The 13,280-nt window shown below is 36.6% G+C and overlaps 2 protein-coding genes across 2 annotated transcripts; both read right to left on the bottom strand.

Annotated features, from left to right (window-relative positions):
* Nucleotides 1–779: 779 nt before the first annotated feature.
* On the bottom strand, nucleotides 780–3,003 carry LOC113233331. Its single transcript, XM_026468427.1, has 2 exons — nucleotides 2,835–3,003; nucleotides 780–1,075 (listed from the first exon to the last, which is right to left on the bottom strand). The coding sequence occupies exons 1-2, from the start codon at nucleotides 3,001–3,003 to the stop codon at nucleotides 795–797; spliced, it is 450 nt and encodes a 149-aa protein (XP_026324212.1). The 3' UTR covers nucleotides 780–794.
* A 49-nt stretch (nucleotides 3,004–3,052) lies between these two features.
* LOC113233182 lies at nucleotides 3,053–6,157 on the bottom strand. Its single transcript, XM_026468204.1, has 2 exons — nucleotides 5,879–6,157; nucleotides 3,053–3,672 (listed from the first exon to the last, which is right to left on the bottom strand). The coding sequence occupies exons 1-2, from the start codon at nucleotides 6,048–6,050 to the stop codon at nucleotides 3,236–3,238; spliced, it is 609 nt and encodes a 202-aa protein (XP_026323989.1). The 5' UTR covers nucleotides 6,051–6,157; the 3' UTR covers nucleotides 3,053–3,235.
* Nucleotides 6,158–13,280: the final 7,123 nt, after the last annotated feature.

Raw genomic sequence — 13,280 nt, 5'->3', positions numbered from 1 at the left:
ATCAGAAATGAGGAAATCCGTAGGAGAGTTCTCCTTACTACTACCTTAGTTAGGGTAACCGACATAGCTCGAAGAATTGCTCAGCTGAAGTGGCAGTGGACGGGGCACATAGCTAGGAGAACCGAAGGCCGTTGGCGCGGAAAGGTTCTCCAATGGCGACCGCGCACCGGACGACGCTCAGTGGGTAGGCCCCCACCAGGTGGACCGACGATCTGGTAAAGGTCGCGGGAAGCCGATGGATGCGGGCAGCGCAGGCCCGAACGTCGAAGAGATCGTTGGGGGAGGCCTATGCCCAGCAGTGGGCGTCGTATGGCTGAATGAAGAGATGATATTTCAGCTATGCTTCGTTAGGGTAAGTTCCGACAAGTCAAACACATTAACTACTTGTAACTTGTTTTTAAAAGAGGATTTTGAGATTTCTTCTTTGCTATTTAAAACTAATTAGTGGACGGCAGTTCTGCCGTCCAGCAGTATGTCAGCATTACTGCGTGCCGGTTTTGAATGGTAAAGTTGCAGGTGAAATTCAGAGCACGTGGCAGTGCTCCTGAGACCTTTGCGATTTAATCTCTGATCTGCACTGCAAATGTTACGGACAGGTGTGTCGTTTACCACCAGGCGCTCGTTTATGTTCATGATCATGGTCATGTTCGTCCCGACACATTGTATCATAAAAAAAAACTATGCAAAGTCGAATATCAAACCGCCATCGATACTCTAATATGTGCAAGCCATTTGGAGATTCAACGACACACAAATACACACACAACCCAAAATACAAATATTTTTAGACAATTTTAATTATCCGTTAAGGCTTCCATGCCTAGGTATTTAAAATTATTTCGGTCCATTGTGAACAGCACTTCTTGGTCAAGTTCTTCTAAATTTGAGAAAATTGGGATTTTGTTGATCTTGTTTTTGCGCCTGTGACCGACACTCGGGGTCTGTAGCCTCGACTTGCAACAGACCTTGAAGTCTTTCATGCATCCTGGCACATTTCCATCAAATACGAGCCACGGACATTCTCTAATATCCACGCAAATTCCACCACGCGCCCAGCATGTCGCACCAGTAGTTCCTGACAATTTAAAAAGAAGTGTATAGCCTGCCTTTTTTAAGCAAAGAGATAATCTTACAAAATTAATATAAAAGCAAAGATTCGGTGCTAATACAAAACTGAAACTATATTTTCGGATTTATTTCGCTTTTTTTTTTAAATAAAACCAACGTTTTGGGCTCACATCTAATTAATAAAGTTAATTTAGTAAATAATCATATTGCTAAAATAAAATATTTTGCAAAACGTAGGTACGTATAGTAAATTGAATGAAATTTGGAAACTTAAAAAAAGGTATTTAAATAAATAATTTTTGTAATTGTATCTGAAAAATAGGGTTGTATCTATTAATGTTGTACATAACTGGTTAATTAATGACTTTACCATCTCAGTCAGCCGTGACTATGGGAGCAGGAAAGGACTCGTAAAGGAAACGTTGGTTTATTTGAAAACAAAAGGCCCGATTTAGAAAGGTTACATACTGCGGCTATTAGGACTATTAGAAGCAATACAAATCACGTTTGTAAAACGCGTTATTGCATCGCGACACTTGCGATTTATAGGTGGTTGCATCGATGCATAATATATGTTGATTCAAAAGAATATTGTTCAATATATTATAGCTCGAGTATAAAAGGTACACGATTAGCGCTGCTAAAATGTGTAACCGCTCTTAGGGTGTATTTCCACTGGCGAGGCGAGACGAGACGAGACCAGACGATTTTTAAAACTTGTATGGCAAAATATTAATTCTCTCCTAGCGAATCTTCAGTGGAAATGGTCGGGATTGAGGATGGCGAAACGAGATTTGAAATATTTGTTGATGTAACATTGAACCGTATTGCTGCCTACATAGACTCTTTATTAACTCTGCAACGGATACACGATTCACGATATCTCGTAAGATATCGCGTGAGCTCACGCGTGCTCGCGATGACTATTATATATAGTAAATATTACTATGGCAATTTTTGGTGGAAATAGATCAGCGAGATTTCAATTCTCGCCTCGCCTCGTCTCGTCTCGCCTCGCCGGTGGAAAACCACTTTTAGATCTAAGTTTCATTTGAAATATGTAACAATCGCGAAAACCTAAGAACTCGATAATACTTTAATATTAAACTGAAAATGTACAAATTTACGTATCCAGTTCTTTATAAAAAGAAATTAAATCATTTGCAAAGTGAAATTGTTGTTGTAATACCAACGGGGAACCGGGAAAACGCAATTTAGCTATTCTACAAAAATTCTGATGAACTCGGTGGTTGATCGGTTAACACAGAACCGACTTAAGAAATAAACTTTTCTAAACTGATCCAGGTCTAGGTAGGTGTTCTGGGTAATTTTGGCACTCATAGCACAAGGAATTTCTTTGTCTGAGACCAGGTAACCGGTGTGGTTGTGTGGCACCAATTTAAAAAATCTAATATTTCTGATATGATTCGGGATAAAGTATAAAAAAAAATAATAAAAACGTAAAAAATTGCTTCGCGGACCCTCAAGGGAGAGCAACGTCAAATATTCAACATTTTGGTCTATTACTCTGTCAAGTTGGTTATAAGGTATAAACTAATATTATAAATATCGTAAGGAAATTTATAAGCTTAGAAATGTAATTTTATAAGTTTATAAAATATTGATATGAATGTAGTTCTAAATTTAGCTATGTAAAAAAACTTATTTTGTTATTGTTATTACAAGAAAATATTACGTTTGCAATATACTTTTTTGGACCAGGTAGGCAAGTAGTTTCAAAGATATTTTATAAAGATTTTACTGACCTAATGTTGGCTTTCCGGCTGATCCGGCTACAAAGACATCTTTCCAGTTATTTGGTAGAACGTCCCTTTGTGCTTTTCCATTTTCGTTCTGGCCTTGTGAGAATACGATATTAGTTATAAATGCAATAACGGTGCAACCGACCCACAAGGATCTACAACTTATTAACATTTTTTAACTACGAAAACTTATAATAAAAAAGAAAGAATGAAATACTGCGTACGCTTTATATGTTTAATTAATTTGTATTATACAATACGATACAAGAAAGTTATAGCTTTTGTAAATTAAGCGTGAATTGAAAATGCATTCGTGTTTTCCGATAAACAGAGGACGCTGTGAATGCACGATACTTCTGCATAATATTCAATGTGTAAAGAGTGACTGGGATTATTACACAGTCTCAGAATGTTTGTTTCAACACCACTGCCACTGCACTTGGAGCAGATGATTCAGGTAGAGATCGGGAAATTTGTGTTTCTGCCTTTTTTTTTATGTTTTCAGCGACGTGTTTGTCAATGACAAGGACATAATTTTTCCAATTGTCATAAAGCTTCTTCTTCTTCTTGTTTCCTTCGGTTTTCTTTGGGGAGTCTATCGGCACCAAACCTTTTCCTCCGAATGCGACAACGGGGATGTCGCTCCAAGGATAATATGAATTGGGTATTCCAATTTTATGCATATCGTTGAAGCGTAGCCTATACTTGTTCCACGCAAAGCAGCAGACTTCTAATTTATTTTTGCAACCGGGAACCTCTGTCAGGAATTGTTCACCTTTACACAGTTTGATGCCGACGCAGACGCCGCCCAACTTCCAGCAAGCGGTATTTTTCATCGATCCTAAGGAAATAATTACCATTATAATTATTTTAAAAAATGAAAATAGCATTGAGTTCTTAGGTTTTTCAAATATTGAAATGAATTTACTATAGATCAAAACAAGCAACGTCTCTATATTGTTTATTATTGCTTTTTTTCTTAACAAGTATGTGTAGTACGCACACACACACACACGCACACACACACACACACACGCACACACACACACACACACTCATTGCTCTGCGCTAGGTACCAACTGAGGTACAGACCGAGGCTTTTATTTTTCACAAAAAATGTACGAATATCATCGTAATAAAAATATCGGATATTCAATACAGTAAATATTGAATTTCGACATAGAACTAGTTAATTTATGAATACGTTATTCTATACTTAAATAAAATAAATAAAATTGGAGTGTCTGTATGTGATTTCAGAATGTAAAAATTTACGCGTTATTTACAGAAATTATAGAATCAGAAATTATTTATTTCTTTAAAAAAACAGGACAGACTTACATATTTTATAATAATATTCTTATTATACAATGTGTATAATAAGAATATTATTGCTGTGTTGTTACATAAAAATTTAGACAAAGAACTAAATTACAAATAATAAAAACGTAAGAAGCGTGTGTGTTGTGCTGCTTTTGTTTTTTTTTCTATTAAAATATGTGAGAATAGACTCTGAAATAATTTAATGGATTTTCATGATACTTTGAGATTCATATTTTTAGAAACTATTTTTCATCCAAATATATTACCGCATTTGGAAACTATGGTACTCAAGGTATTTGGATTGTATGGAAATTGGATATCTTGGTTGTATTATCATTAAACTTGATATGTATCACGAAACTCACTTTCTTGGTTTTTGCAATAGATAAAAAGAAATACAGATTGTGAAGTTGACACATCGCTTTACAAATAAAATTCTTTGTAAATTTCTTAATATTTCTTTGGTTATAATATGATGTGACGGGACCATGACGGGACGAACAAGTCGTGCGCTTGGTGGTAAGCTACACGCCTGTCCATCGGTATTATATATTTTGTACTAAACTGACCATTTGCACGAATAAAGTGTTTTCGGGTTTACCTCCATAAAAAGAATTCAAACGGTTAGCTGTAGTTTGTGTGCGAAAATGGGATATATGAGTGTTTTATTATTTGGAAATTTGGAACATTTTTTGTCCTCCAAAGAAACACGTAAGTAATTTTGTGAACTTGTCTGTAAAACCGACAAAATTTATCAGAAGAAACCGGACTTATTGGTTCCATTAAACTAATACTTTGTACTCTTAAAACAAATAATGAAACAAGTATTTTTAATTTTTTCCTAACTATCCCTAAAAGGCGATAAAGCAGTGGTGCTTCTGTTTGTATAGGAAAACTATATTAAGTTTACGTTTTCCAAAGTGGATGTGATAAGTCGGCAAAATTATTAATATAATACTTTTTTCTAAACTGCCTTCAAAGAAGATTGTTTTGAAAATTAATACAATTAGGTATATAGTTTTATTCTATGTAGTTTTGTTCTGTCTACAATGCAATAGGCCTTTATTATTTACCTAATTCCGCGCGGATAAAGCCGCTGGTATCAGCCAATTCAAAATAGATCAGAAGAAATTGTTGTAAGGAGATTGTTAATTGTATATAATTAACTTTAATTAAATTTTAGTGGAGCCCGTAAGAGGATTATGCGAAATGTTTGAAACGTTAGAAGTCTATTCAAATATAATTTACAATACATATTTACAATATCAATAGGCTTCTATGTGGTTAGAATACTCGAATGGTAATTATGGCGAATGACACACGGCCGACGCGATTTTATTTTCTGAATTTGTATAAGTCCATACATTACACCGAGGCGGCGGGGAAACCTGCGGATGTGCGCATTCATACAACTTCAATGAAAATAAACCACGACGACCGCTGCGTCTGCGCCTTTCTGCATGTCAGCCGCCTTTTTGGAGTTTCGTAAAAATGTTTAGCATCATTATCATCACTTATTGTTTACCTTCACGACGTCCTAATTTGAATGCAAGAATGAAACCTTTTTGCGATTAAAAGCGAATGATAACGAGATAGTTAGAAGCGTTTCGTAACGGGTATCGAGTGTGATGAGCCTGTTTTAATGGGTAAATATTATACGAGTAGTATTAGTTACGATATCTCTAAGCTGTCACACTATTCAATACGAAGTAAATATAATTTACTTCGAGATTCTTCCAATCTGCTATTGGATCTCCTGGAGTCACCACTCCTGCCGGAATCAGCGCTGACTCCCGAGGCGAGTGAAGCTAATGCGGAGTGATAAGCTAGAAGCTCAGCGCGAAGGTCCTCATACTCGTCGTCCACGGGCAGGTCCAGGTTGGCATCGTCCTTCATTTTCGTGACTAGATAAGATCCAAATTCATCGTCCGTTTGTCTCCTCCTAGCCTCGCACACTGATGTAATGTCACAAGCAAATAACAAACAAAATAGAAACGCTGACCACAACATGTTCAACAAAAATGTATTTTCAATAATAAAAAGCAAATCTTAAGAACACTTTTTATTGAGGCAAAATCAATAAAGGTGATAAGCAGCTGGTGACCATGAAATTTTAAAATTTTCATAATCAAACCCCGGAAATGGTTCTCTTTACATGCATGTAGGCATTTCAATACTTATTCAGAAAGCGTACGACGCAACATACGAAATGTTCTGTGTTTTCTGAATATACTGAAATTAGGGGACAACTAGTACACATAGGCCCTGTTGTGATCGACTCAAAGTCAAAGTCAAGTAATCATTTATTCCATAGATAACATTTTTACACACACAATATAAATTGACCTTTAATGGTTTTTAATTAAAGAATTCATGTAAATTCGGGAATCTACTGAATGCAAACGACACAAGACCGGTTATTGTGGTGATCTTTGGTGGAGGCCTGAATCCATTGGTGGATGTTTTACGGCTGAAATGGTAATGATGATGAAGAATGGACCTGATCTGATCGCAGAAAATCATTGTAAGTAGGCCTCAAGGTTTCCATCGCAGAGTTCTGCTAAGCGAGCAGAAGCATGGATACACGACACGTACTCGATAGGCCATCCTACTGAATTATTGAACCGGCCGGACGACTGGTCGCCGGCGAATCAATCGCGGCCATGTAAACGGACTGGACGCGGACGTCACAACCTACCTATAAAAAGCTTTTTGCAAACGTTTGCCATTCAGAGGGTTTCAAAGCAGATTTCGTATGTTGAATATCTTTTCTACTGGACAGGTGACGCGTAACCCAAAGAGAAACGACGTCTATTTCCCTTATATGATGTAAAAAAAGGCCCTTGAATAAATTTCGTTCCTCGTGTATTTTATTCATCGCTTGATTTCATTTATAAGTGAACAAACGTTCGCAAGTAATCAGCGACCAATCGGTTTTAACATATTTTTGTGGAACAGACTCTAAATATGTCGAATGGGTCGATACTTTTTTAATTTACGCAAGTAGTATAGCTCGAAAAGTGCCTATTGTAAGTCGAACCTCTAACGATATTGGTAGCTGGTTCCTGAACGGTGTCATAGATCACGTTATGTCTGTTGATGTTTTCTATAATTGAATAGCGGGCTCCTTTGTCGGTGCAATTTGGAAGGCGCGTGGTAATGGGGCTCTTTGTGCTGCCATTCTCTTCCCGACCTCGGTTGAAGACGTATGACTACGACGACCGCATACATACGTAACCATACCACTACGTGATATACAGTAACCGGGTACTACCGCAGCCTGCAAGAGTAGTAAAAGCAAATAAACGAATGTAACTCAAGCCATAAATTGTTGTTTGCGCCATTTTTTTTATGAATGTACTTTATTTCCCTTTCCCAACTCATAAAATTAAACATGCTTTTCTTATTACATCGACATCGTGTAGTTGCGACAACTGTGGTAAACTTAAAAAGATTTGCGTAAAAAGAACTTGAAATTGAAATTATGTTAAAGACTACAAATTGACAGAAAAGTATACGGTTTCGGTGCATAAGATAAGTTAAAACTCTGTATAAGACAGACAATATCTGTTGACATTTTCATGCGCAGTCATCCCTTAACGAACTATTTACGAGCGGTTTGCATCCTGAAGAACAATGCTATGATTAATCGTTTCCAGAATGACATTCAGCTGAGTCTACATCGTAAACAAGAAACTTTTACTTAAATCGCTTTGCCGAACCGCCCCTAATTGCGCCAAGTCAATTTTGACAGCTGATTGTTGCCGAAGACTAATGGAAACTAAACTGTACAGTACGGTTGTTATAAGAAAAGCCCTGACAAATTTCTAATAAAATACAATGAATTCGGTGTAGGATACAGGGAAATTAAGTCCTTAAAATAAAGATGCTTCAGTCCAATTTATATGTTGATTGATTACTAGTTCTTCATAAAGTGACTACAAAGAGACTTGAGATGAGTTTGTTGTTTTATTCAACACTTGCTGTGCTCGCTTTTTAATTCGGGTCGTATCTGCAACTTGTTTAATCAAATTTATTAATCCATTATTAATTAAACCTTTTCAAAATAAATGTAACAAAAACTTCATTGAAAGTTTTTTTATTTTAATTGCATTTTTATATATGTATATGTACAACTACTGTGAGTCTAAACAATTTGAATAAATAAATTGAGTTAGTACTAACCATGTACGTACAATATATTTATAATAGGTCGGATACGTTATATCATCTGTGCGTATGTAGCACAATATCCACATGTTTGAAGTGCTGACGTGAAGCAGTGCAATGCACTGCACGGTTTCAGAATTTTCAAGTCCGACACCGACAAACAAGTAGGCTTCGAAAAGTAAATTTGATTTGAAAATGCGAAACTTTACTGCACTAGTGACGTTGCAATCTAATATTGACGTAGACGCTACCAGTCCATCGTCATGTTTATATACTTTAGACTTGAAAGACTGAAATTGTAGTTTTCGGATAATACAGATGTGTGTGGATTTCAGTTCTTTACCGTAAGCGTCCGGAGAGATGAAACATATATTCAGGCAAATGGGTGGTAGATCTACCAAAAGCGGCTTCCCGCGGCCCGTTCTTCCACGAGGCGCGCCGCTTGAGCTCGCGCCGCGGCGCGTTGTCTCTCGGGCCGTGCCAAGTCCGCGCCGCACACTGGTCGAAATTGAAACCTTACCTTACATCGGAATTTAAAAAAAGAAATAATTATTGGCTTGAAATTTTTATTAATTTGATATTCAATTATTTTTATGTGAAATTACTCCACTAGTTTCTTATAATTATTAATACAAATATCGAACACTCAGAAAAAATTCTTTCGATCCAGCTGGATTCGAATCGATGTTTTCCAGCATACCGTGTCAGACGCTAAACCAACTAAGCTACCGGTAATTTGACATAAAAGTAATTGAATATCAATTCAATAAAAATTTAAATACAATGAATAGCGACATCTCTAGTCGGGGCTGGTAGCTGTAAAGGTAACTAACTGGGTGACGAAATATCATAGATTCCTCATAGATGGCGCTACGACTAAAAAGTCGTTGAAAAGCACATAGAAAAATTCGTGAGGTCCGCTGGTTCGTTCCGTTGCTTAGTTGGTATAGCGTCTGGGACGGTATGTTAGAAGATGTCTTTTCGAATCCGGCCGGATCGAAGGAATTTTTTCTGAGTGTTCGATCTTTGTATTAATAATTATAATAATTATTGGTTTAAAAAAATGTATTATACATATTATAGGTAAGAATGTTATATCTTAAGCTAATATATATGTTATTATTACTATAATTATAAAAATACACAAACTTAGTGGATTAAAGTTGTCTATTATCACATTTTTTATTAAATCATTTCTTTTGAAAGGGGACGTGCGGGGTCAAAGTCAAAGGTCATATTTGTAACGACTATCGACCTTGTAACAATATCTGATATGTTTTAACTCTAAAGCTATACTGCTACATACATTTAAAATGTTCCTGGCCACTTTTCGTTGCGGTGAGCGGTGAAAAAGGTTTAATTGAACTGTTCGGTTTTATGTCATATTTAGCAATATTTGACAGGTTGCAGAAAGAAAAACAGCACTTAACTTTTTGAAATTCCTATGTAAGGGAAGGTCTCAATTCCGACCAGTGTGCATTGCGCCGATTTGAATGGACTGAGCTCGCGTCACGGGCGAGTCCGGGCAGCCTCGCACCGACTCTGACGATATTTGTCAAGAGCTTAGTCTATATTTTTTTTTTATTTTATAATATCAAATGACGGGACGAACAAGTCGTGCGCCTCATGGTAAGCTACACAGGTGAGTACAGGTGGACAGGTGTCCATAATAGTTGCATTGCCACTCAGAGCTTTAAATTGCAAAGATCTGAAAGCTACTGCCACTGCGACTGTCACCCTGAGACACAAGTTGACAAGTCCCATATGCCTTTAATTTCACAAATTTTGTCTGGTTTGAGCTACCATTCGAAAATGTCGTATGAAGAAGGCCATAATTCCGGAGCCACTTTTGTATTATGCAGTGGCTACAATATACTTGATCTAAAAAAAGCAAAAGAAACGATTCTGGTGGATGTCATCATTCAATAAGAGCGTCGAGTAAGTTGTTAGCTAAGTCATGTGAATTGAACATACGTAGTTTGTTTTACGGATTTATACTGTAAGTTATTAATTTGAATCATTTGAACGCTGTCGACACATGCCCACGCGCCGCGCTTTTGAAGTTTCCGACTCGCGGCGTATCTGAACAGGCGGCCACGGGCGAGCACGCATTGCCGCCACGCATGCGCTCGGGCTTCTTCTTCCCACGGCGCGCGCATTGGCGCGAGCCCGGTTCCCATGGCGCGTTGATGCAAGCGTAGGCGCGCACCGCGGCCCGTGACACCACGCGCCGTGGGAAGGAAGCTCACGCCAATAAAATAAGCATAGCGTGTTTCGGACTTTCTAGTAGTGCGAAGAAGGAACGGTAAGGATGGGCATAATTTGTAAGGTTGCGCACACTCTCCAAAATGTATCAGATACAAAATTATAATATATATTGTATTAATAATATTTAGAAAGCTCCGTGTGGTTTTTTTATGATAACAAGTGGCAGTAAGCAACATGCCTATGCCTAGAAGTTGCAGTGCCACTCAGGGCTTTAAATTACAAAGATCTGAGAGACACTGCATTGCGACCGTTACCCTGAAACATAAGTTGATAAGTCTAATATGCCTATAATTTCACAAGCACCTGTACCCTTCAAAACCGGAACGCAATAATGGTCACATTACTGCTTGGCGACAGAAATAGGTAAGGTGGCAGTACTTCCCTGGACGAACTCTTTCAAAAGGAACTCTACTGCTACAACATGGTGTTATTGGTAAATTGTGAATCACAGCGCTGGAATAGTTAGCAAATTAAAATGATTACCTATATATTTATCTAACCATTCAATCCACCAGATTCCCTAGCCCCATCCCCGAGGCGATCCTCGTGTACTCAGCAGTTCATCAGAATCCTCTTAATGCAAATAAATATATGTAAATTTACAATCACATTGCGAAAATAAATAATTATTTGTTGTATCCGGTTTCCTTGCCGTTTTCATAGACAACATTTACTGACTTAGCTAACGACTGGCTAGAAACGGATCGACGATGTTATGCCTGCGTTTATATGCATGCGTTTGCACTTTTATAACTTAAAACAACGTAAACATAACAATATAGGTACTTGTAACTACGTTTGAACTGTTAATAAAGAGGAGTCTTATATTGTATTTACCTAACTATAGTACAAGTCCGTTAACCAGCACGCTGTAAGCACTCTTTCTACTTGGTTTACTTGGTTACGTCTCATTGTATTCAATGAGTTAAAAATGTCTTTTGTGTATAAAGGTGCCCTTTAGTGGCGTATTGTTATCTAAACCCGTTTAGCTGTTTTCTTCGTATTATAGTACCAGTGGAGTACTTTAGATACAGCATCAATGTAGTGCCAACAGTCAAGGAAAAAGTCATAACTGGATTCAATGCAACAAAATTATCAACGAAGTATAAAAAATCTAATTATACAAAATAATTCAAGCGCGCGTAAAACGAGGGCTCGTATAACAAAAGTGCCTCCTTGAATAAATAAAGAAGTTTGTATTATAAAGAACAAATTATCGAAACACGTCAAACTTTCTAAGAATGCAACCCGGCAGAATGATTAAATTCTCTTCGTTCGAAGTTAAAGAAAAAACATTTAAGTTTATCTAAATGTTCTGGAAAAGAAATTCACTTTGTCGCGTTTAGGTGAGTACTCCTGTAAGATGATGTAGAGTGCTGTTTTACATTACGGTATTGTCACAGCTTATGGCTTTAGGACTGTTAAGAATAAAATAAATAGTTAACAAAGAAACGTAGAATACCATGTCTGGTTTAAAGGTTTTTTGTATAAATGAACTTGCTTTTAACTACCGTACCTAGCCCTGGAGCAAACTAAGGCTTACAATTCTTGTAAATTTTTTTTAACATTGTAGTGTACTCGTGTGTGGCTAATATTAATATCTATTTAATAATTCACGATTTTATAAATATTTAGTAAAATGTCTTGTGGCAAAGAAAACGAAGATAGCTATATATGCAGTTTCATATTGTTACAACAAAGAGTTGTTCAAAATGTACAACAATAGTTCTTTACCAAATAAGCAAACTTAGCTTTATCAACTGTAATAAATATTGTCACGGGTAGGTGTATTACACATATACTGCCATGCTACGGCCACAGCACGAGTTTAGTGAAGTTCATTTCCTAATTTGGTGCTCTTTATATAGCGCCGGTAGTTGCAAGCTCTTGAAAATAACACTATATATCTTCAATAATTGCAGAATGAGACAAAAAGCTACACACGGCACATCGCGGCGTAGACATTTAGTTAGATAAATAAATAATGGTTTATATGAATATGGAACGTGTGCTAACGATGAGTAAGTAAAATATATTATACAATATATAAAATGTATAAGTACAGTAAAGTTGATGCCCTAAGATACCTGAACCCCTAGCCGACCTTTTTGTTTTGAGAGTCTTCAACAGAAAAGTGTAAATGAGTGCTAGCATTATGGTTCAAATTTCTGTTTATGTAATAATCAAATTAGCTTAAAAAGTTTCTTATAACGTCAATCACTAATAATACAATAAAGAAGTCATATCAAAATGAATTTTACGGCTCACGGGTTAAACGTTACTCTTGTTTAATACTTTTCTTCACACTAGTAAAAGTCAGTGGTACTGAAGACACGCTACTAAAAACATTTTTGGGTTAAATGTTAGTGAACTCTATTATTTGTATAATTTCACATGAGACATATAATAAAATCGTAAACCTGAATCTACACACTCCGCTTCTTTACGATAAGACTTTTAATATTTTGAAATAATAGTCAGTATTACTGGAGAAACATTACTAAAACTAAAACATCAGCTTTTTATATTTTGACTGTCGCCTTGTGTTGCGCAGGACACAATTTTTGGTAATGTATTACGATAACTTGGATTAACATTTCGTTTTTAATTATTAATACAAAAAACAAACAAAGAAAAATTCCTTCGACCCGACAGAACTTAAGCCTGCGACCACGGTGTACCGTACCG

This window comes from Hyposmocoma kahamanoa, unplaced genomic scaffold, assembly GCF_003589595.1.
Source record: "Hyposmocoma kahamanoa isolate Upper Pololo Valley unplaced genomic scaffold, ASM358959v1 78, whole genome shotgun sequence".
Classification (NCBI taxonomy): domain Eukaryota; kingdom Metazoa; phylum Arthropoda; class Insecta; order Lepidoptera; family Cosmopterigidae; genus Hyposmocoma; species Hyposmocoma kahamanoa.
Note: the sequence above shows the minus strand (reverse complement) of the source record. Positions and strands in the feature narration are given on the sequence as shown.

Excerpts from the sequence above, each read along its gene's own strand:
- LOC113233331 (XM_026468427.1), bottom strand. The coding sequence starts at position 3,003 with ATGTTAATAAGTTGTAGATCCTTGTGGGTCGGTTGCACCGTTATTGCA. Across the intron at positions 1,076-2,834 it reads AGCCGGAAAGCCAACATTAG|GAACTACTGGTGCGACATGC; the intron begins GTCAGTAAAATC and ends TTAAATTGTCAG.
- LOC113233182 (XM_026468204.1), bottom strand. The coding sequence starts at position 6,050 with ATGAAGGACGATGCCAACCTGGACCTGCCCGTGGACGACGAGTATGAG. Across the intron at positions 3,673-5,878 it reads CAGATTGGAAGAATCTCGAA|GATCGATGAAAAATACCGCT; the intron begins GTAAATTATATT and ends TTATTTCCTTAG.